The sequence below is a fragment of the Gymnoscopelus braueri genome (assembly GCF_963280865.1).
Source record: "Gymnoscopelus braueri genome assembly, chromosome: 1".
Lineage (NCBI taxonomy): Eukaryota > Metazoa > Chordata > Actinopteri > Myctophiformes > Myctophidae > Gymnoscopelus > Gymnoscopelus braueri.
This window is the reverse complement of record NC_137603.1, coordinates 15,749,163-15,774,512: the sequence shown is the minus strand read 5'-3', so window position 1 is coordinate 15,774,512 and position 25,350 is coordinate 15,749,163. Positions and strand designations below refer to the sequence as shown.

Genomic DNA, 25,350 nt, shown 5'->3' with positions numbered 1-25,350 from the left:
AGTAGCATACTTTGCAGGTTTCCGGTTTAACACTAATACGTTCCTCATTAAAAAAAACGCCCACAAACTCCTTTACTTACTTACATGACAAAAACACCAATATTTTCCTACACAGGACACTTGGCTGCCCCAACAAGTCTCTAAAGACTCTCCAGCTGGTCCAGAATGCATGCCGTGTAGTGTCCGGCACAATAATATATTATGGAGATCTATTGTACCTTATTAACTCAGTACTAGCACACTGCTAGAGGAACACAGGCCTACTGGTTCTCCAATAGTAGAAACCATCTCCCACAGTGTCGTAGCGCTACGAGCTTATAGATCTGCAAAAAACATTTTTTTGTGCAAATCTTTGAATATATATATTTTTAAAGCGAACATTTGTAACTCAAATCTTTGCTTCTGGGGGGTCCCTGGAACAAAATATTTTGAGATTGGGGTCCGCGGCCAAATACATATACATTTTGGGGGTCCTTGACATGAAAAAGTTTGAAAACCACTGACATAGACATGTTCAAAAAAACTGTTAGGATTTAGAAGACATTTTGTAGAATCGGAACCTCAGGCCTAAATGGGTTAAGAGTAGGCTTAAAAAAAAGTGTATAGTTAGGGCCCAGGCTTGTATAATACTATAGGCTTAGACTAGAGTACCAGAGGAACGACCATAAGCTCCTTCTCTCCTCCTCTCACTCTCACTCAATCTTTATGTATTAATGTCCCATCAATGCATGTTAATAACTTAACCCATTAAGACCTGAAGCCGATACTACAAAATGTCTTCTAATTCCCAACAGTTTTCTGAAAAAAACGTATGTTTCTATATCAGTAGTGCTCAAATTTTTTCACGTCAAGGACCCCCAAAATGATATGCGTTTGGTCGCGGACCCCCCATCTTGTTCCAGGGACCCCCCAGAAGCAAGGTTTTGAGTTAAAAATGTTCGCTTTAAACCGATATATATTTTCATGTCAAGGACCCCCAAAATGATATGTGTTTGGTCAAAATGATATGTGTTTGGTCGCGGACCCCCCATCTTGTTCCAGGGACCCCCCAGAAGCAAAGTTTTGAGTTAAAAATGTTCGCTTTAAACCGATATATATTCAAAGATTTGCACACATTTTCAAGATTTTTCAAAAATAGCAGATCTGCAAGCTCGTAGGGCGGCACTCGGTGCCGCGCTATGAGCTTGTATATCTGCTATTTTTGAATAGCCAAAGTGTAAAATAATGCTTTTTAGCTCAAATCTAAAAATGACAGAGATCATTCCCAGGTCTTAATAGGTTAACTTCTTCCCCAGAGTTGTTGTGCTTTCTTGTCTCACAGCACTTCCATGGATCATGATGACACCCCTCAGCGGCAGATGGAGGAGGGTGTCCATGGATTATGACTGTGGTGACTACTGTCAACATTCTCCACCAGTACGAGATATGCCGGAAGGCCCCGGGGGCGGGCGGGGATGTAGATTATTTTTTCACCCCAGTGCGTGTGTGTGTGTCTGTCTGTGTGTGTGTTGTTGGTTATTCTAGCAAGCTAATGGATCAATCAGTGCCAAACCTTTTGTTAACCAACTTGAATACTAACACAACACAGACTCACACACAGACACCGCGGTCAACTGTGATGTGTGCATACGCCCCCCCCATCCACACACACACACATTGTGACACACATGCCGCGTGTGCATGCAGCATAAACACACACTACACTATGCAGTGGTAAGGTGACCTTACATTGCCCTGGGGTAGGCCCTGCCTGAGATCTTCGCTCTGTGGAGCACTCCTTTTCTAGTAATAATTGTTCTAGCTGTCTCTGTCCATCTCTTTCTCTCTCTCTCTCTCTCAATCCAACTGGTCAAGGCAGATGGCCGCCAAACTGAGGACTGGTTCTAATCAAGGTTTTTTTTCCATTTACAGGGGAGTTGTACTTTGCTATCCTTGCCGTAGCTAAGTACTTTCTCATGGGGGAATTACTGGGTCTCTGCAAGAGTACCAGTTCTACATGTTAAGTGTCGTCATGAGACAAAATTTGTGATTTGGCGCTATATAAAAACATATTTGACTTGATAAATGTACTGCTCATGTTCACAAGATGCTAAAGAATACAAGATGGACTTTTAAATTATTATCTTAACATTTTTATCCCCTTTTTTGGCTATTATAATGTGACCTTAATGTAATACTAAACAGGAACTTGCTATGGACTCTACAGGTATTATGGTCTATGTAAAAACATTGAATATCTGTAGAAAGGTGAGTAGACGGAGAGTACAGTGCAGCATGAGAGGATTCAAACGTGCTCCCAAGTAGTGCATGCCACCAGATGTCCCCCGATTATGTTATTACAGCACTGTTGTGTATAATATATTACTATGGGAGGGGGAGAGAGAGAGAGAGAGAGAGAGAGTGACAGGGGCAGGTGAAAAGGCTGATTTATACTTGGTTACGAGGAGCCAGTGTCGCATACTGAAAATAGCTATCAGTGCGCGACACCCGTGCGTAACCAAGTATAACTCAGGCAGCGGGCAACTCTCTCTCAACAGCCGTAAACTGGCCGTGTATCAACTGGCACGGGAGGCGCAGAGCGAGGCTTGGCTGCAGGGAACTAGCTTGAGGGTCAGTTGAGCAGTTATACCAGAGTAGATACAGTATGTGACACCTCTGCTCTTACTTGGGATTATTATTATGTCTGCAGAGAGAATTTGCATAGTCAGAGCAAAGCCTAAAACCAATACTGATGAGGTAAAACATGGCAGATGAAAATAAATAAGAGTCTGCACACTGTAGAATGACTTGCTCCCAGTCAAATGTTTATTAACGTTACTTTCAACCAACAAGGTCTTCCTTGTTGGTCAAAACGTTAATGCGGGCTATTTTTATTGTCACCTGCCTTGATCAGTTTGTCCTGCACCTGGTTTTTAGTGGATGTGCAATCTCTTGTTCTTTTAAAAACAGACCTGAGTTGCAACTGTACTTTTTTCAGTCTACACCAAAACTCTTTGCCATAAATTGCTGATCTACAAGCTCACAAGCATTGTGAGCTTGTAGATCTGCTATTGTTGGCGAATGTTTCCCCCAGAATAGGGATGCTGGGGTTCAAAGAATGGGGTTCATTTTCACCCTCTCAGAGTTACATAAAACACAAGAGTTACTAACTAAACTCTCACGAAAGAACATTCTGCAGTTCTTCTGTGGTATTTGGTTTATTAAGAACTATCTGATCAGGGTTATACAAGCAGATACTAATCCATGCAGTGCAGCAAGCAAACGTCGACCTAGAAATGCTGCAGTAGCATGACCTTACATCAGGAGCACTGGGATTCAAGTCGAGTTAGAGTGAGATGGGCATTTGCTGATACTTGCCATATCATGTAAGTTGCCCGAGCCGGGGACAGGCAAATATAAGGTGACAGTCTGTCACAATGTATGTATGTAGCACAAGGCTATTCTACTAGACAGAACCTCTTTTTAATATTTCATTTTTGTTCTGGCACAGTTAACTGAGCATTTTAAAGTCAACTGAGCATTTTACAATGTTTGGTTCCCCCGTCTCATATGATGAAATACTTCTTGTACATTTCAAAACCTGATATCATACCTGCCTTACTTGAATTTAAAGGAGTCAGAGCTCCACTTCACTTAATCAGCCTTTGATTTCCTGAATAGAACAACGTCTACTTCACACAGCTTCAAGATCCATTCACATTATAATTCAAAACCTCTGCCTCAGTTATTATACAGGATAGAAAGGAGATACAAGGGGAATGGAATGGTGTTTTTAGTATTAATAAAGACAAATCTTATCCAAGAAATACCATGCAAACAAACACACATGTCCTATCAGAGAGCAAACATTTACACAGCAACATGATCCATGTTTTGATGAGACACCTGACTAAGTAACAGTAAACACTAAACAAGAACTTCCTGTGGGCTAGAGAGGATGAGGAACACATTCAGCTCCTCTGCACAGCACAAAGCCACTTGGCCACCACATGACCCCCATATGAGAACTATAAGACCTACAGTCTGACTACCGACTACTGCATTGTCACTGTCGGGCAGAAACCTTGTATCTCCATATTTATATTTTATGTTTTAATGCACATCGATGACCTAATTCATTGTAAAAGACTCTCACGCAAGTGTTTAACTCCGTCTGTGGGTTTCATAAATATTTAACCAACAAAAAGTATTAAGAGATTGTGACTAAATAACTACAGTGAATCCACTGGAACACAGGTATTTTTTTTTTTTCATTTCCTGAAAAGTCACAGTTTTGGACATTTTGGACAGCCGGAATGTAGACGGCATACCGGGAGCAGTATGGGCTAGCGCCCCCAGCCTGTGTCTTCCGTGAGGAAGAAGCCCAACAACCCCACGGTGAGGCCTTTAGGAGGGCCATTCAAGCAAACCGCAAGTGGAGCCAATACCATTAGACGGCCCAATCTAGTGGTCAAAAACCATCACGCCAGAAGGAAATGTTTGGATCGGGATGGTGCAGAGGATCTGGTACAGCGCTCAGGTCCTGGACCTGGTGAGACGAAGGAGGAGCCCGGCCAGGAGGCCACCCACAGAGCCTAGCCCCTCCACGTGCCAGAGCCTCCGGCAGAGTAGTTCTGGAGAAACGTGTGTGTGTGAGTGGCCCCGTCTTTCCCTAAAGGACTGACCGTGGGTAGCTACCTGGGACGTAAGTCGGGGGCTTGATCAACCCCTGCTGGGTCACCTGGGCGAGGGTGTATGTTGCGAGACCCGAAACACCCTATGACCCCAGGCTACAACACTGATGATACGTCCCAGGTGCATCCATGTGATGTATTCTTTATAATTTAGGAGTTTTCCACCTGACAGTGATGACATTTACTACTAGGATGTACATTGCACAACTTTGACAGATGCCTGTTAAGCATAACTGTTTGTAGAGAATGTATAAAATACAGTATTAATCCAGATCCCTATATCATTCACCTTCATATACATTCATTATTATTACATACATTAATTCATACATTTACTGTTGATGAACTGTACAGTACATTTATATTTATTGATAGACTGTATGTTAATGCATGCAGAGACCCTGTGCAGATGTCTAGTGCCAGAATCTAAGTCGATTTTATTTGTATTTATCTTTGGTCTGGTTCTTGACCTTTGCCCTTACCCGTGTACTGTACCTCTCCTGTTTCACCCTCCTACAGATGTTGCTGCTATGACAACCTGGACCTCCCTCTGGGCATCAACAGAGAGAGAGGTTCATCTAATCTGATTTTGGTATCACTCTAAAAACAAGTTGCTTGATGACATTATAGTAGAGCTTTGAGAGAGAGACCTTTTGAGCAGCTCATAAGTCATAGAGATAAGAGATAAGTCTAAAGATAAATGCAGTGTAAACATAACACAATCTACTTCAAAGTGCACCCAAGGGGGCAAACCACAGAGACTCTAAATGTCTGACAGAGAGTCCCCGGTTCTACTCCCGGGCCGGGTGGACATTTGTTGCACGTCGATCCCATTCTCTCTCACAGTTTCCTGTCTCTCTCTCACTGACTATCAATAAAGCAGTGTTGATTTCGTCGACTAAAACTATGACGAAAACTACATAAAAACTAAGCTATGATGACTAAAACTAAGACTAAATATATTGACAATTTCTTCAACAAATAAAAAAACTAGACTAAAATGTTAGGGAGGGACTAGTGGAGAAGAGATCCAGTAGAACTAAGACAAGTCATGCTGAAAATAGCAGATCTACAAGCTCACAACGCGTCGCAGTGTGAGCTTGTAGATCGGCTATTTTCAGCATGCAACCAAATGTAAAATCAGCCATTACAACGCCATTAAGGCACCACCAAAATACAGTTTAGTCGACTAAATCAACTGTAGATTTAGTCGACTAAAATCTTATGATATTTAGTCGACTATAACTAGACTAAAAGTAAACATTTCAGATAACTAAAATATGACTACAACTAAACAGAATTTTATTCAAAATACTATGACTAAAACTAAATCAAAATGTGCTGTCAACACTGCAATAAAGGCAGAAAAAGAAGGAAATAAAAAAACTAATGTATGAAGAAAAAAAAGTGTGTCACTGCTGTTCAGAAGAGCTTTGCTACAAGAAGGAAGCACTTGATTTAAAGACACCCTCAACTGCTGGTTTAAGAACCATAATAGTGAGCTGAACAGGTCCCTTTCAGCCAAGCATCCTAGGAAAATTGCATAAGTGAGACGGTAACCATCCAAACATTTGCCCAAAATGTTCAGTCCCTGAAGAATCTGGAGGTGATTTCTGCACCTCCACAGAATGTGAGCGGTGAATCGCTGTCTCACAAGTCACCCCTCCAACCTCCCACTGAGAAAAGACTCTAGTATATCTCCATGGAAACACTTCTTCTGCTGCTAATGGCACAGGGCATGAGCACAGCGTACCTTGAAACCAAATGTAGTATTAGTGCATGCATGGCATGCGTAATTTAACCCCAACATCAAACTCTGTGAGTTTATGTCCAGTCTATGACGTCAGTCATCTGTGATGTCAGTGCTATGACGTCAGTTATCTTCATATACGGGTAGAGTTTCAACCAAATCCAACCACCATTGACTTCCAGTATAACATTTCTAAAACAAGACCAGGACCTGGTTCTGCCAGACCCAGAATAAATTCCCAGTACGCAACACACCTACAAACCACTTTATAAGTGAAAAGCATATATCATTTTAGGCATTTGGTGTGGAGCATTTTATGTATTTCTGGATATTAGAAATTGAAGGTTAGTCATTGATCTAATTGTAAGCTTTGTGTCTTACAGTATATATAGCATCTGTCTTTGTACTTGTGACATAACAGTGATGTCATGAATAGTCCCCTATGCCTATTTACTCATGCCAGTGCCTGAGCTTAATCTGAATGGCCGGACTTCACATGACGTGTCAGCCTGTGTCTATGCCCATGTATGGACGAAAGGGGGACAGACTTTTATAACCCGGACTTCACATGACGTGTCAGCCTGTGTATGCCCATGTATGGACGAAAGGGGGACAGACTTTTATGGCTGGGGCCTAAGGGCAAAGGGGGCATGCCCATGTATGGAGAAAACAGGTACAAAGCCTCATGTAGGCCGACCCCTTGGGTCTGGCAACAAATATAATATAAAAAAAGTTCTAAAAATACATATTTTCATATTATGTGAAAGATATTCAGGGCTTTATGCCTGAGCCTATACTGACGGCAGCATGCCAAACAAATATGGTGCTGATGTGTCCAGTGGTTTGAGAGATTAGACAGACACACAAAAATAGCAGATATACAAGCTCACAGTGAGTCTTCATCGTGGCGTGAATGCGAGCTTGTACATCTGCTATTTTTCACATTTTTCAAACGCTTTCAAGATGTTTTGAAAATGTTCAAAAAAAATCGCAATTTGTAACTCAAATCTTTGCATCTGGGGGTCCCTGGAACAAAAAAATCATTTTTAGATGGGGGTCCACGGCCAAATACATATCATTTTGGAGGTCCTTGACTATGAAAAGGTTTGAGAACGACCGATGTAGCAACATCGTTTTTTTTTTCAAAAAACTGTAAGGATTTAGAAGACATTTTGTAAAATCGGCCTCGGTCTGAATGGGTTAAAGTGTGAGTTTCACTTATTTCTGGCTAAATTCGTGTGTCCCCCCCCCCGTCCCCCCCGTCACACACTGACGTCCAGTGGCGGCACTAAGTAGATCAGCCATCGTAACCTCAGAAGTGTTTGTGATTCAGAGGTCTGTGTGGGTCTAATGGAATATCATCATCCACTGAATACTGACGGATGTTACATTACCATGCTTCACTGCAGATGCATTCATTACTTCTACTGACTGGCCCTCTTTAATTCCATTCTCTCTCTCTCTCTCACACGCACGCACACACATGCACGCGCATACACACACGCACACACTGACACACACGCGTACGTACCTTGGATCCATCAACGCTGATGATGCGGTAGCTGTTGCGTGTGCTGTCGTAAAAATAGGAGACTGTGACAGCCTGTTTGCTGGCAGGAACCCAGTTCTTCTTGGTGGTCGGGTCGATCTGGAAGACATGGGCCCTGGTGGTGAAAATCGGCTGCTCCCTAGAGACCAGGAAAAGAGAGGGTTAAATTAAACTGAACGCAATAACATAAAACTAGAATTGACAAAACATTTTGGTTAACTGGAAAACAAAAATGAATGAATGAATGTTTTGTGTGCGTTTCCAAAACTGAAACAAACGAAAATCATAGAGAAAATGTCCTTGGTTTTAGTCTTTGTCAGAATCCAATATTTTTCTGTTGAGACCTGGAACGCATATGTGTCACTTTAGATTTCTTCGGCTATTCAAAAATAGCAGATATACAAGCTCATAGCGTGGCACCGAGTGCCGCGCTATGAGCTTGTAGATCTGCTATTTTTGAGAAATCTTGAAAAAAAAGAAAAAACCTGTTAGGATTTGGAAAACATTTTTAAGAATCGCCTCAGGTCTTAAAGGGTTAAAAATCGCTCAAATAGCCAATCTACAATAGATCGGGTATTTGAGGTATTCTTCTGGGCTTTTTGAATCTCGCCCTGACTACCCCATACTACAATTTAAAAAAAAACTTAAACACTAAACTAAAACGAAGCATTTTCATAAAATAAAAACTAAACTAACAAACCAAACTAAATAAAACCAAACTGAAATTGAAAACATGATGTCAAAACTAAATGACTATAAAAGCTAAATGTCAGTCCAGGGAATGAGACGACAGCCAGACTAGATCAGATGAATATGATGATGAGTCAACAGAACAATCTGTTGATCAACAAACTACATTGCACTGTAAAATCCTGTGTACAAAATATAACCACATGGACCCTTACAGATTTTTCTTCTATAAAACACCATTACGAGCAACCCGACCACATGGGCGCAATGCTCTGACCAAAGGGTCCCTGGATCGATTCCCGGCCTGCCAGACCATTTGCTGTATGTCATCCCCCCTACTCTCTCTCTCTCTCTCTCTCTGTGTATTTCCAGTCTCTCTCCACTGTCACGGTCAATAAAAGCCAAACATAATTCCCCCAAAACAACACAAATCTATAATCGATAAGTTAATCAAATAACCGCTTAATAATCAAACCCTATTGTGGGCGCTGGGGGGCGTGTCTTCTCCTCCGCGTCATCAGCGCCCATACCCTAGGTGGGGTCGGCGAAAGGGCCTCTCTGTGTGGAGTTTGCATGTTCTCCCCGTGTCTCCTAGGGTAGTTAATACCCTCACAAAAACATGTAGTAATCCTGGTCACTATACCGCCTCCCCCATGACAGCCGGGGCGCCTGATGGAGGGGAATGGAACTGGTTGGAATAACGTGTTCCTTCCACGCGCTACGTCCAACCAGGGAAACTCTCCCCTGTCAGGTGACAAGAAGGTCAGTTGGCTCTCATGCATTGAAGGAAGCATGAGCTCGGCCCTGGCCTCCCTACTGTGGGGGACTGGTGTAAGGCTGGTATAGCGCCCAGGATCACTTAGGAAATTGGCACCGGGTGAAAAAATGGGTTACAAAAATCGCGGGATAAAAAATGTACAGAAAAAAAAAATAATCAAACCCTATTTTGGGTATGTCATAGGCAAAAAATTATAATAATACAAAATTATGTTATGCTAAAGTAATAACACACACCGATTATTTGAATAATCTAAAAAGTAATCGATAGTCACACACACACACACACACACACACACACACACACACACACACACACACACACACACACACACACACACACACACACACACACACACACACACACACACACACACACACACACACACACACACACACACACACACACACACACACACACACAGTGTGTAGTGACCAGGGAAGCTTTTTGTCTCCATCCCATCATGGCCACAGTAGCATTGTGCTGCTGTCCCCTGGGACACCAGGTGTTAATGTAACACAAACTCTGATCCCTCATGGCAACCCACCCATTAATCCATTAACACATCAGCACCTTTCCTCTGAGCACAGGCCAGGATACATTGACACCTCTATGCATTTTCTGTATGTGTGTCCTTTATGTGTGCTTATTGCTTAGCTGCTTAAACCCTATCATTCCTTCACAGGGGTATGTACTTTGCACATCTTTTTCCCTCTCTACACAAAATGTGCCAAAAATAGCAGATCTACCAGCTCACAACATAAACCTTTTATCCAAATGGCTTCACAACGTGCATTTTAATTCCACCTATTCTCATTTCTCACACACATTCATACACCAACCTGCACCTTCTGGCTCCTCCCAGGCGGCCACTCTACCACCTGAGCCACTGCCGCCCTCATCTAGGCGATGTAGGCAAACAAAAGGATGATTTCTAAGCCACGCTTGAGCTGGTAATTCTGGGATGGTGTATGGTAATAAGGGTTAAGCCATTCAATCCGTGTCATTTTAGCTATAACCATTATTTTATACTTTGGCTATTCGAAAATAGCAGATATACAAGCTCATAGCGCGGCACCAAGTGCCGCGCTATGAGCTTGTAGATCTGCTATTTCTTTGTCATGAACATTTTAGCAAATCTTTGAATATATATATATCTTTTTTTAAAGCAAACATTTGTAACTCAAATCTTTGCTTCCCTGGAACAAAATATTTGACAAATGTTCGCTTGAAAAATATATGTATTCAAAGATTTGTAAAAATGTTCACGATCTTTCAAAAATAGCAGATCTACAAGCTCGTAGCGCAGCACTCGAGATCTGCTATTTTTTAAATAGCCAAATAAATCTAAAATGACAGATGCTGTCCTGGATTGAATGGGTTAAATGCTGTTTCAAACCCATTTGCTCCAACAAAACGTAGCCTTTCGATTACAATCCAGAAATGACCCTTTGTGACTAGATTTCATTATCCAAATAATCATCTGCATTGGAAAACATGACCTTAACCATTCACAACTGGGTGAGGACAGTAGATGGGCCACAAATGCATAAAACAGATACTATTGAACAACAACGTTTCTATTGCACTCTCAGCAACCAATCATCAAACAGCTTTTTATGTTCATTTTGTAAACGCAGACAAACCAATTAAATCCACGTACGTGCTTTTTCCTGTTTCCCAAACTACATTTCCTACAACCTGGGTAACCATGTGAACACAGTGTTGTATCATGTCTGGTACCTCCATCTCTGGCAGACAGTTACAATTGAATTCACACAACGTGTCGAGGCTTCTTTATAATTCATTGTACCGCAATTTCGCAGACCAAAAGTGGCAGATCTACAAGCTCACAACACGTCGCATCCGTGATGTGTTGTGGGGCTTGTAGATCGGCTATTTTCAGTGTGCAACGAGTCATACAGTCATTTCAATCATTTTCTCCACTACATCTCAATGGCAAATATTGTACTTTTACTCCACTATAATAGATTGGAGGGTGAATGTGTGTGTGGAACGGTCTGACTAACGTAACTACCTGAGCTATCGCCAAGCTCCATTTCTTTCAAACTGGCACCGGTGGAAGGACAGACACGCAGTTGGGACATGAAAGAGCAAGATTATGCTGGCTGTTAAACTTTCATGATCTCAGGTGGACGGGTTCCTCCTCTCTCAGCATCCATACACTGCACATCATGCATACAGCACACTCACACAGGCGTGTGAAAGGATACCAAACCCATCTCTCTCTCTCTCTAGAGTCTAGACACTACACACACACACACACACACACCCACCCCCCGGAGTGGAATGTTTTCGCCAAAAATCCCATTCTCTTGCACAGTAAAATCCTCAGTGTTCATTTAACTCATGTGTGTGTAAGTGAACTGTATTTGAGTCCACTTTTAGAATCTGTGTTAAATCTGTGTGAACACTAACACTTTTACAGTGTGACACTGTTCCCTGTTGAAAGCATACAATCCTACTCCGTATATTCATGAATAATACATATTATTAATACTACATACATATTATTCATGAATGAATAGATCACATCTCATTCTAGTACAATGTATTTCATTAACACTTTCCATTTTGCGCTCATGTCATACTCGGGGGATGAACCTCTGAGTATGACATAAGAGCAAAATGGCCACCACGTGCATGTGGTCAAATAAAGCACTTTGTTTTGCACATCAATACATATCACACAATGACATCCAACATGAAATGGTCCACAGAACTAACTCAGAACACACTTTCAGAACTGAAAAGAGGATTTGAGTGGAGGAGCCATTATTACATACCTCTGGGCATTACAATGTGAAAGGAAGCTAAATCCCATATTTGTCATTGACACAGCAAAAACTAAAAAGCAGAAAAATGTGAGATATATTTTTTATAATTGACTAATTTTATTAATCTGATTAACCACTTAACCCTGTATTATACTTTGTTGTATAATGGTGGTGTACAGAAATTAGATCTACAATCATAAAAGCTTGTAATTTTCACTTTTTTATAATTGTTTATTAATTGTAATTGAGGCAAACAGTTTGAAATACTCGTGATATTGATTTGAAGTCATATTGCCCAGGGGAGAAAAAAAAGGAGTGTCAGACTACAGGCAGCAAAAGGCTAATAAAAGCTTTTGCTTTCATTGGGATTATAATCCTCATAAAAATTAAAGCCAAATAAATGAACTTGTCCTGTTTAATTTTAATCCTAATTTCAACCCTGATCTCCTCCAACAAAACCCATTATTGCAGATCACCCCACACACACACACACACACACACACACACACACTAGCTGAATGGGTAGAGAACCCGCCTGAGCACTCAGGTTCGATTCCAGACCTTGGCAATGTATCGAGGTGTCCCTGAGCAAGACACGTAACCTCTAACTACCCCCCTCCCCCTCCATGCTCACATGAGAAACACTGAGCTGAGTGAAGCTGAAGACTGAATTTCCCCCTGTGGGATGAATAAGTCCTAATTATCATCATCCCACATACTGTATGGTGTATGCACACGTTGACCTTTGCAGTGGCAGGAAAGAGAGAGGAAAGGCCATTGCTGAACACACGTAACCCGCCCACATATAAGTTAGGTGTTGATTTAGGCAGAAACTACTGCTTTTTGAAGACCACTGAATAATTTGTCCTCCTGTCTCCCCCCCATCCCCATCTGGTGCTCTGAATAATTTACAGGTGCGTGTGGGCGTGTGTGTGTGAACTTCTCTCAAGGGAAGGAGGTCTGAGTCAGTCCACTCTCCCATGTTGATTATACACAAGTTGAAGCCAAATATGTGCGCCGTCACACAACGGTGTCGCGCGTCATAAAAAGCAGACCTACAAGCTCACAACGCAAGGTGTGGCATGCTACCTCAACATAATGACCCGTCAATGGAAAGTGCTGCCTACACAGTGAATTAACTCTGAGAGTTCACAAATGTTACCACATGAACCGGTAAGGGTCCATTCGGTTACATTTGCACATTCTCAAAGTTACAAATGGATAAATTAACAATTTTACTGTGTATGAAAAGAAGAAGCCTAGTGACATACTATCCATGGCATCTATCCTCATCCTCTATTCAAAGATAACTTAATACATTTGGTTTAATAAAGGGTATTAAAGGTTAATTGTAGAGATCCTGCAGGGATCCTGCATTTGACGCATCGATATTGGAGCAGAGTGCTGTAGACAGATAGAGCCTGATCCTGAGGGATATTCGGTTGTCATAACAGCACCACATTAGGATGAAACAAAGATACAGGTAATGCTAAACAAGTACAGAATAAGTAGACGGCAATGCTTAAAGGTATACTAGATAAGATCGCAGATCTGTGTGTGTACACACACACACTCCCCCCTCCCCCCTCCCATGTCAACATAAACAGTGGAATGTCAACATAAACATTGGAACAAAACCAAAATACAGCCAGAGGGATGTGTCTATCTGCAGGAAAACACCCCACCATAATGCAGTGGCTGATAGAGAAAAAATACAACCAAAAATAAATAAAAATAAAATAATTATATATAATAATATATAAAATCAATTATATGTATTGATATTATATCAATGATATGTCATAGTTACAGGCGTGTAGTTATAGGTAAGTAGTTAGATACATAAATATAGGCACAGGTATAATGTACAAGCTGTCACCAGTAATATATGCATAAATACTGTAGTGTTGTGACGTGTTGTGAGCTTAGATCAGCTATTTTTGCCGAAGAGATTCGGTGTAGAGGGGGAAAAAGGAGCAAGTACAGAGTCCTGAGAAACACCGGCCGATGAAGTAAATAATAAATTATTATCTGAAAGGTTCTTTCTGGAACCAAAAATTATTCTTCTATGCTATATGTCATCACTCCGAAGAACCAGTTTCTGTTCCTGTTGACACCTTTATTTTTCTGTGTGCACCAACAGTATTAAGACGATTACTCAAGTTGAATGAAATGCACTGGGAAAACAGGAAGAGCAGGTTTGTGTTCACAAAAAATTAAACTGACTGCTATTTCAAGCTGCTTGGGTCTTCCTCTCTAAAACCTTGTAAATATTCTAGTTGGGAGAACCTAGAATCTTAGTTGTAGCCCACCCGACAAGCAAAAAGATATGCTTGCTACTTAAGGAGACGGTTTGAGCAATTCTCATGTGCTAAGCACAAGTGTACATCAGTGTGAGAGTGAGTCCCATCATTTGGTGATAAGTCTGGATGGAAATTGTATGTGAAGTGTGAAAGCGTGAACTCAGCCCAGTCCAGATTCCAGGCTGACTTACTTCATACATGAAAGATTTGTTGATTCTAAAGTAGGCCTAAGGGCCGAAACGTCAATTAAATTACTGCATATGGAGCCGGAGTGTGCTTTTTAAGGACCCCCAAATTAACATGCATTTGGCTGCGGATGCAGCCAAAACATATTTTGTGGCAGGGACCCCCATACAAGATTTGTGATAAAATGTTTCAGAAAATATTCCCAATTCTTTCAAGAAAAAAAAAAGTGATCCACAAGCTCACATCGCGCCGTGATGCGACACGTTGTGAGCTCGTAGATCTGCAATTTTCAAATAGCCGTAATGTATATAGGATTAATGTGGTAAAACCGATTTCGATGCTATATTAAATACTTTTGCTGGGGACCTACTGGAACCCCCTCAAAGACCCCTGGAGGTCCTCGGACCCCACTTTGAGAACCGCTGGCTTAGCGGCCACTGCCCAGAACTCCGGTGGGATCCATAATAACGCTCGCTGAAAGTATAGCATACTTTGCAGGTTTCGGTTTAACACTAATCCGTTCCTCATTTAAAAAGCGCCCATAAACTCCTTTAATTACATGACAAAAACACAATAATATAAATAAAACACAGGACACTGGCTGCCCCAACAAGTCTCTAGAGACTCTCCAGCTGGTCCAGAATGCTGCTGTGTAGCTGTAAGTCATCAGAATGTCGAGAGCTAGCCGATAAGGGAGATGGCCACCCGATTATAATAATACTATATTTGTAAGTGCTTTTCAGTTAACGGCTGAGGATAATCATAGTCTATAAAACATTTCCCCTGACTGTCTGCTTTGGCCTTTCTCTGTGTTCCTACGGTTACCATGATGCATTCCATCAGCAAGCACCTGCCTGGCCACACCCACACGGTCTATGGTCTTCATTACATCAACCTGAGTCACATTTTCTCAAGTCAAGACCCATATTTTGGCATTTCCCATTTCTGCTGAAGTGGTTTAACCTGTACTATTAGTAATCATGAACGCGGCATCCGGTTGCCTTGAAGCATTGCAATTAAAACCCTCTTGAGCGTTGAATCTAAACACAGTGATACACCAAGCTTAGTGGCTAAAATCCAGGAAGGGTTGTAGCTTTTACATTCCTGGATTTTACTCCAGTTGCATCGCTTGTCAGCATATGTCAGCAGGATATTAGAGAAACAAAAAGTAAGCTCAGTTTTATGGCCACTAATGAAAACTTTGCCCTACAACAAATATAGAGATAATTATGATAGAGGCTCTTTAAACAGTTTTTTTATTATGCATAAATTATTTTTTTGTAATTTTATTTAGAGTAGCCAATTAAATTTCACCACTTTTTTTTCCAACCAATTTAGCCTTTGTGCCAATTAACCCTCCCCACACATTTCTGTGTTGCCACTGCTATCGTACCCTACTGGCTCACCTGCCTGTGAGGAGCACAGCACCAACAAAGCACCAAAGACTGCCCTCCCACCCGAGCTTCCCCCGACAACGGTGTTCGTATAAACGCTCTGCCAAGCTGGATGCACCGCAGTGGATTTGAACCCCTAGACTCCACAGTGGTGGACAGGTTCGTTACCCCAGCTGAGCATCTCTTTGAGCTACAGCCAGATATAAATATAAACTTGGCTGATATTGGTCATTATTTACCTTTTTTCAGGACATCACCATCGCCAATTATGCAGCCCGATGTGTCCCAATTTTTAACCACTTTGAAACTGGCATCCCTATTTTGGGTATATTTGGGTAAAAAATCTACAAGCTCACAACGCGCCAGGCGGCGATGCTTTGTGAGATTCTAGATTAACTATTCTTGCACATTTTTGAACAGGTCTGAAGTTTTTCACATTGATTAGAAACTTTTTCACTTAAAAACAATATCAAAATATTAGTTAAAACATCTGTCATCGGTGGGTCTAGGACTCGGACCCATTTTAAACAGTTCAATGTATGAAGCCACTGGGCATAAAGTCTGCTAATAGATAGGAAACGACAATCCTAACTGCCTCAGATGTGCACAGGAACATTATTTTCTGTTCCTACCAAGAAACACCAAAGGAATGTAACTTTACCAGATCCAGCAGTCAACCCAAAGACACACACTCACACACAGCTGGGGGTAACCTTACAATAACAATATAATGCATTGTGCTCAAGAAAATTACATGTTATCTGAGACAGAGACAAATTGCTTGTATTCTATTAGGTTATGGTTCCACTTTAAGTTATGCCTGGTAATAAATTCTAGGAGGACAATCACATTGAAAATGTTGCATTGTCTCACAAACAATGTGGAATGTTATCACACTGAACTATTATCATGTGGGGGAGGGGAAATAACGAAATATAGCTTTTGATTGTTTGGTGGATAGTGGATACATCAGTATTCATGATAAACCAATAACTAAAGTATTGTGTTATTACAAAGCACAGTTTTACACTAAAGCAACAAGATAGCACATGAAAGGAAAGTGTTGAATGCAAGTAGGCGAACACATAACATTTGTATTACAATGTGATCAGTGTGCCAGTAGTCTCTCAAACCAGACAAACTCTTCCACAATCTTTGAATACAACAGAGAGTCTGTAATTCCACCTTGTTGAGAACATGAAGCGGTCATCTGCTCTTCAGACCGGAAAGGGTATTTGATCAATCACGATGTGGTGTTCATAAAAATATATTTTAAAATATTTAAATAACTAACTATATAGTTATAACTATAACTATAGCCCCCTCCGTTGAATCTTTTAAATCCAGGCTCAAGTTTTTCTTGCAAACATTTGAATCCCCCTGATATGTTGTTTTGGCTTTTATCTTATTGTTTCTGTTCGATATGTTGTTAATGATCCGTATAGTATGCCTCTGTATGTTGTTTATTATTGTTTGTTTTATTGCGCTGATGAAATGTTCTGTTCAGCACTTTGGTGCAACGAAAGTTGTTTTGAAATGTGCTTTATAAATAAGTATGCACTTTGCACTCACGTTACAATGCCTTCATTTGACGTCAAATTTGAATGAAATCCATCCATACAGGGGTTCAGCACCTACATAGCTTTAAAGAGTTCTTTCATCATTCTGTGCCCAAGGTTAAAGGTCAAGGTCATAGTTATATTCTTGCCATTGCTCTAGTCACTAGAGCCATGGCAAGAATATAACGATGACCTCGCACTACTAGAGTCTAGTGCCACTGCCTTCCTTTCGGGTCCAAATTGAATGAAACTTAATTCAGGGTCTCGATATAACGATAGCTTGAATGAGTTTGAGTTTCAGCACTGTGCCTAAAGGTCAAAATTCTAAGTAATTGATTTGTTACCATAGCTGACGTGTGTATTTTGCACCTGTACTATGCAGTGCTCGTTTCTCTTCCTCTCTGGCTGTGTTGATAAATGCGGTGTGACAGCATTCAAAAAGACTCACTCATCTACAGGACTGAGTAATAAGAGGATCCTTTCTCCCGAATCTCATAGAAAAGCAAAAGCACTGCGTAAAATATAGTTCGCAATGGCTAAGATTAGATCATTCTTTTTTTTTTATTATTATTATTAACCCCAAGAGTAAATTTCATTACTTCTAATTGGTCGGTTTAAACAAGCTCATCTGTCAGATGGAGAGAGTTAAAACTCTCCACCGTTTTATCTGAGAAGCCTGCTGGGGCACAAAGCTGTCTCATTAGTGAGAGCTGCGTTATGTTTGTCTAAAATGAGCAGCGTCCATATGTGAGGATCTCTCTAATACCGACACCACCTGGACTTTTATGCAATAGACTGCTATTACTACTGATGTCAGGGGCCGGTCAAAGGGAAAACATGTGTCAAAAGGCCACAAACTTGATTCTAACTAACACCCTCGACTGCCTGCGTGACAGTGACAGGAACCACAGCCTGCTGATCCACCAGAAAACACAGTATTCTTATCCTCAAGGAGAGAGAGGGGAGGTCTCAGAATGAGCAGATGGTCTCCCAGAAGCCAAACCATCTGGTGATGTCCAATCCCCATCGGTCTGTCCCCTTTCGTTCACCCGTTTTTTACAGTAAGTGCTGCAGCTCTGCTCTGAGCCCCTCTACTCACACCGTCCCTCCTACTGTATGTGTTATTAACCCATTAAGACCTGAGGCCGATTCTACGAATGTCTTCTAAATCCCAACAGTATTCTGAAAAAAAACGTATGTTTCATGCTCAAACTTTTTCATGTCAAGGACCCCCAAAATTATATGTATTTGGCCGCCGACCCCCCATCTCAAAATATTTTGTTCCAGGGAACCCCAGAGGCAAAGATTTGAGTTACAAATGTTCGCTTTCAAACAATATATTATATATAAATATTATAATATCTTTGAAAATATTCAAAGATTTGCACATATTTTCACGATTTTTCAAAAATAGCAGATCTACAAGCTCGTAGCGCGGCACCGAGTGCCGCGCTATGAGCTTGTAGATCTGCTATTTTTGAATAGCCAACGTGTAAAATAATGCTTTTTTAGCTCAAATCAAAAGGTGACACAGATGCGTTCCAGGTCTCACAAACAGAGAACAAACTCGGGCACTTAGACTTTACAATCCCCTTTGCTCTGTAGCCTACCTATATAGCTCTCTGGGCAGCCAAGATAACACTCATCACTCTACGTGGCATTACATAGCCTAATCAATGCCTCTTAAGCCTTTAGTTGTCATGCACGGGGCCAGCCAAGAGATTAACACCTATCCCTGTGTTACTGTAGGCCTGCATGGCACTGTCAGCGCAACTTAACTTTAAATAGCGGTACGCTGATTGCGTTGCTGTCCCGAGCCCTTATTCAGGCAGCAGGGGTTTTGGGGCAGCCTGAGCTTTATTTTGGATGATTACGGAAGGGAAAGACATGCAATATTTAAACTCTAAAACTAGGCTAATACAAATACCATCACTTTTTCTCCAGCATCTAGCCTATATAAGTGGCACATTGTAAGTCGCTCTAGTCTGGATGAGAACGTCTCCTAATGCGTAGATGGTAAATTGTAATATAAATCTGCTGTTGGATGTTACTGGTAAAAAAAAAAAAACGGAAAAAATTTGTAAATCTTATGCCTCTGGTCATATTTAGGCCTGTCACAATTATTACATAATAGTCTAATCGCAATTATTTTATATAATCGCAATTATGTTTGCATAATCGTCATAATCGTCATATTCCATGTTAAAAAATGTCATATATTTTCAAAAAATGTCAAAAATAGTGGAAATAGCAGATCTATTGAGCTTATAGATTGGCTATTTCCACTATCAATGTTTATTTTTAAGTATAAAGTAATTGAATATGTGTTATTTGTCATATCTGCCCTGTGCAACTTTTGTTTAACGAAAGCTAAAAGCCAAACAGAAATGTAATTTTTATCCATTATTTTTCAACGACAGAAACACAATTAAATCGTTAATCGCAATTATTTGAGTGATAATTAATCGTCAACTTAAATTTGTAATCGTGACAGCCCTAGTCATGTTGCCAGGTTTGGAGCAATATAATCAGTTCTCATTCTTTGTCACGGTCAAACCAAAGATCCCATCCAGCAAAGCAAATGTGAGAGTTATCTATGCAAATGAACTGAGCGTCAGATAGAGCCACTAATGGCCAAACTAGCAGGGTCAAGGAGAGGTTACTGATAGGTGTGTAAGTATGGTGGCTGTCAATGTGTGACAAGAGACCGTAATGGAAGCTTCCTGATGGACAGGGAGTGAAAGAGCGTGAGATAAACACAAGAGAGTAAGCAAGCGTGAGAATGAATGGTGGTGTGTGGTGGTGGTGGGTGAATGGCATAGTTAATCCATAACCCTATTCAGGACACGAGTAAATGCAGGAAAAACATGACAGAATACCAATACTCCTCCCTATACAGTACATGGCTTTATCAATGTCAGCCAAACGTTCACTGTCAGACAGATTGCATAATCACCAAATGCAATCACAATGTGTTGTGCCTTTAAGCACAATCACACACAAGCTTAGTTTGTGTTTCAATTATTTATTACAGGAGATTGTCATGGTACTCCATTTTCAAATACCTTTTAACCCTTTAAGACCTGTGGTTCGCAAACTTTTTCATGTCAAGGACCCTCAAAATTATATGTATTTGGCCGCGGACCCCCATCTCAAAATACTTTGTTCCAGGGACCCCCCAGAATCAAAGATTCAAAAATGTTCGCTTTAAAACAATATATATATATTCAAAGATTTGCACACATTTTCACGATTTTTCAAAAATAGCAGATCTACAAGCTCGTAGCGCGGCACTCGGTGCCGCGCTATGAGCTTGTAGATCTGCTATTTTTGAATAGCCAAAGTGTAAAATAATGCTTTTTAGCTCAAATAAAAAAAAATACACAGATGCGTTCCAGGTCATAATAGGTTCAAACAAGAAAAACAACAACAACAACAACAACAATCAAGTGAAACTTGAGCTTGGGGGAAAGATTGCAGCGTGTGAGCGCAGAGAGAAGTGTGTTTGTGGGTGTTACTGCTTGGGTGGGTGTATGGGTTCAGTGGGACAGTTTCATGACACTCTCTGAGATCATACTGCATCGATTCTTTTCCTTTCCAAACCTGCTAAGTAAGTCTGCCAAACGTTGCGTTGCAGCAGTCAGGGTTGTTGAACTGGTTTCCTACATAAACTTCTTGGAAAAATTCAAGCACAGTGGCAAGGACTGTGCTCGAATTAATAATTATTCTTATCGTGATTATTAATCATTAAATTGTTATGCAGTTAATGGAATTAGACGCAGCGTTTTGTGTTAAAAAACAGCACAATGTTTCATATTGTAATTATGAAAGGCAAAACATTTGACTGGGTATTCACTTTGCGTTAAAGAAAACTACACTGGACAGTTATTTGATTTAAGTAATAAAATAAAGGTCTGTTATTGGACATGACATTAAACAGCCAAGCCAGATGAGGCAAAGGTAATTGTGCTGTGAAATACAGCAATTTAGGCCTATACCGTAACAGGGAATGTATGTAGCCTATGGACTACAGGCTATAAATCAGAATTATGTTCACTGTGCAGTTGTGGGAGGGGCTTTGATACTCTTTGAACCAGTGGTGGAAAAAGTACTCAAATGTTTTACTTAAGTAAAAGTATCAACACTGCAATGTAGAAATACTGTAGTTACAAGTAAAAGTCCGGAATTCAAAATGTACTTGAGTAAAAGTATAAAAGTATTGGCAATTTGGCATCAAAATGTACTTAAACTACTAAAAGTAAAAGTACTCATTATGCAGAATGTCCCATTTCAAGTTTTCAAATGTATAAAAATCTTTTGAAAATAGCAGATCTACAAGCTCACAATATCGCGACGCATTGTGAGCTTGTAGATCGGCTATTTTCAAATGGACGAAATGTATATAGGGCTGAATGTTTTGTAATAATAATTAAAATCTACAAAGTAACTAGTAACTTAAGTTTTCAAATAATTGTAGTGGAGTAAAAAGTACAATATTTTTCTCTGAGATGTAGTGGAGTAGAAGTAAAACTACAGAAAATTGTAAATACTCCAGAAAAGTAAAAAAGATACCTCAAAATTGTACTTAAATACAGTACTTGAGTAAATGTACTTAGTTACTTTCCACACACTGCCACCAACCAACACCTCACACTCTCTCTTCCCATCTCTACGACGTGCGTGGTGGGCAGTGTTGACTGACTGACACACCCGCCCCAGCTCTGTTCCCACACAGTACCAAGGACAGAGGACTGAGGCATGTTTTCAAGGAGTTAGCTGTCAATTCCACTTCATTATCATTTCTCCACAGTTTGCCACTGTAAAACGTGTCATTATCATATAATGGACAAAGTAACGAATACCCTATATACCAGTGGTTCTCAAAGTGGATTCTAGGGGGTACTCTCTGTGTTCCTTTATAGGGAGGTCTAAATTGACCCTTACAAGTCTGTAACTCTGACAGTATACAAATGGAACCAAATGGACCCTAACGGGTCCATTTGGTTCCATTTGTACACTGTCAGAGTTAAGGGGAGACCTTGACATTTCAAGGTTTGAGAACCACTGCCCTATACCCACTATAGGCTAATGACAAAAGTAACAAATACCCTAGCCACTAGACTTGTTTTTCATTATTTATTTAATTGGGGGGCGGACTCAATTAAAAATAATATTAGGCTGGCAAAGACTGCACTGGACAGCGGTGATCTCCTTCAGCTCGCATCTTTTTTAGGTCTATATACTTCATACATAGGCTACTATACTATATACTTCATACACGCACGGTCGTGGACAACAACAGTAAATACATGATGAATCCAAAAGGCTTGCCAGAAGAAATAAAGCAGCGTGTTGACAGACACTGTAAATATAGAACACTTGATCAGCCCAGTCAGTGTGCAGGTGTCATAAACATGGGATAGCGGTGTGTTGGATCACTTACCCCATTGCCACAGACTTCAGGAACTCGTTCTATTTAGACTTTGATCTTAAATGAATTATTAAAAAAAAAGATATGATACAAAAAAAATAATAATGAAAAAACCGCGATGAATACAAATCCAGGGATGATTTAGCGGTTCAAATAGTTCATTTCTCCAACCATCCAGGCAGCTTCGAACAAGTCCTGATGGCTTTAAACGAGAGAGAGAGAGAGCTTGAAATATGAGAAGAACACTTTCCTAAACTCGATTCACCGGGTTTGTCAAGCCTTCATGTGGAGCCTCCCTCCATGTCAGGAAGTTTTGTTTCTTCTCCTTTTAAAAAATAATAATAATTAGGTACAGTAACAGTCCCGCTATGCAATAAGCTCGCCTCTTCCTTTCCAACGCCGTGCGTATAAATTAAGTTAGAGTGTTTGCGGTTCCCTGCTTGCGTGTCTGTCGGAGTTACTGTGGGTTTTAATGGTCGGTGGGAGCAGCAGCGCCACTGAGAGGCTGATGGCTGCTTTCACCTGGAACATGTCTACTAAACCACCCACACTGTTCTGTGGTTCTCAGCCTGTGGCTCTGGACCCCCAGGGGGATCCCCACATGATTTTTTGGGGGTCCCCAGATGGCAGTAAAGTGACAATTTAAGAACTTTTAATACCTAATGCCTAAAAAAAGGGGGGATAAGAACCATTACTGCATCAAAAGTAATCAACAAACTATTCTATAAAAACTGGTCAAACATTGGCCAAATTGTCAAATAATATAAGAAAGAGGCAAAAATTGTGAAAATATTATTTCACAATATTCATCTGTGGAACCGAGTCAAACTAAAGCCTCAACTCCTACAATGCCAAGTGCTTGTCAGGGTGGGGGGTCCCCAGTTCAAATAGGATTATTTAGGGGGGTCACGGCCTGAAAAGGTTGAGAACCACTGCTCTATTAGTCTATATCACTAAAAACACAAACCTTGCAAAGCAGTCAGGCTTGTTGTTGAACTATACTTTCCTGCAGTGGTACTCAAACATTTTTCAGCATGTCAAGGACCCCCCAAATTGATGTAGGCTATTTGAACACAGACCCAGGACCCCATGTGAAAAGATATTTATGCCAGCTCCGGCATAAGACAAGTTTGTGGTGTTTTTGATAAAAATGATAATTTTAAAAAAAAAGAGAATATAACCAGTAGCCTACACCTGCACTTAGAGGTGGTCCTACTCTTCCTCCTGGTGTCGGGTAGGACTGGACACCTACTGGGTAATCAGTGATGTAAAGTAACTAAGTACATTTACAGTACTCAAGTATTGTACTTAAGTACAATTTTGAGGTATTTGTACTTTACTTGAGTATTTCCAATATCCAATACTTTTACTCCACTACATCTCAGAGGAAAATATTGTACTTTTACTCCACTACAATTATATGAAAACTTAAGTAACTAGTTACTTTGCAGATTTTGATTTTGATTACAAAACATACACTAACCACTTCAGCCCTTTATATATTTCGGCCATTTGAAAATAGCACCAAGCAATAGCAGTGAGCTTGTAGATCGGCTATTTTCAAAATATTTTTAATACATTTTGAACTTGTGAAATGGGACAGTCTGCACAATGAGTACTTTTACTTTTGGTTATTTAAGTACATTTTGATACCAACACTTTTGTACTTTTACTCAAGTCAATTTTGAATTCCGGACATTTACTTGTACAAGAGTACTTCTACATGGCAGTATTGACACTTTTACTTATCTAAAACATTTGAGTACTTTTTCCACCACTGTTTGACAACTCTACTGCCTAAAGCTCAGTGCAATATCTCACCTATCCAAGCAGCAGGGATGCCTTCTTGGAAAAATGGCAGAAATGTAGCAGAAATGTGGTCTCTCATGTCATGTGCATGGAGTTATAGCCCCCCCGGGCCAGTGTCCAGGGGCCCTAGACTGTATACCAGGGCCCCCTGGACCACGGGGCTCAATGACAATTTACAAAACTAAAAGTGGAACCGAATATAACATGGTGCCACTTCTCCATTGAACTCAATGGACTCGGCCGCCCTGTTCTTTTCTGTCGTCCTAGTACTTTGAATGGTGTCCTCAGGCTCGATTGATGGTTGATGCTCGAAAAAGCAGGCCCCGCTCAGCCTATACATTACAAGGCCCCTCCTCCTATATGACCTTAACAGGGCCCAGGCCCTCCTATAAGGCCCTTTCAGACTGTAAATCCTGTAAAAACAAAAAAG

The 25,350-nt window shown here is 40.7% G+C and overlaps 1 protein-coding gene across 1 annotated transcript in view; it reads right to left on the bottom strand.

Annotated features, from left to right (window-relative positions):
• The window catches only part of homer2 (homer scaffold protein 2), a 53,345-nt gene extending 29,778 nt beyond the window's left edge, over positions 1-23,567 (bottom strand). The window contains exons 1-2 of the mRNA XM_080439730.1: positions 23,124-23,567; positions 7,955-8,111 (exon numbers count right to left, since the gene is read on the bottom strand). Coding sequence (XP_080295856.1) covers positions 7,955-8,111; positions 23,124-23,128 — 162 coding nt within the window. The 5' untranslated portion in view covers positions 23,129-23,567. The remainder of the gene's footprint in view (positions 1-7,954; positions 8,112-23,123) is intronic.
• Positions 23,568-25,350: the final 1,783 nt, after the last annotated feature.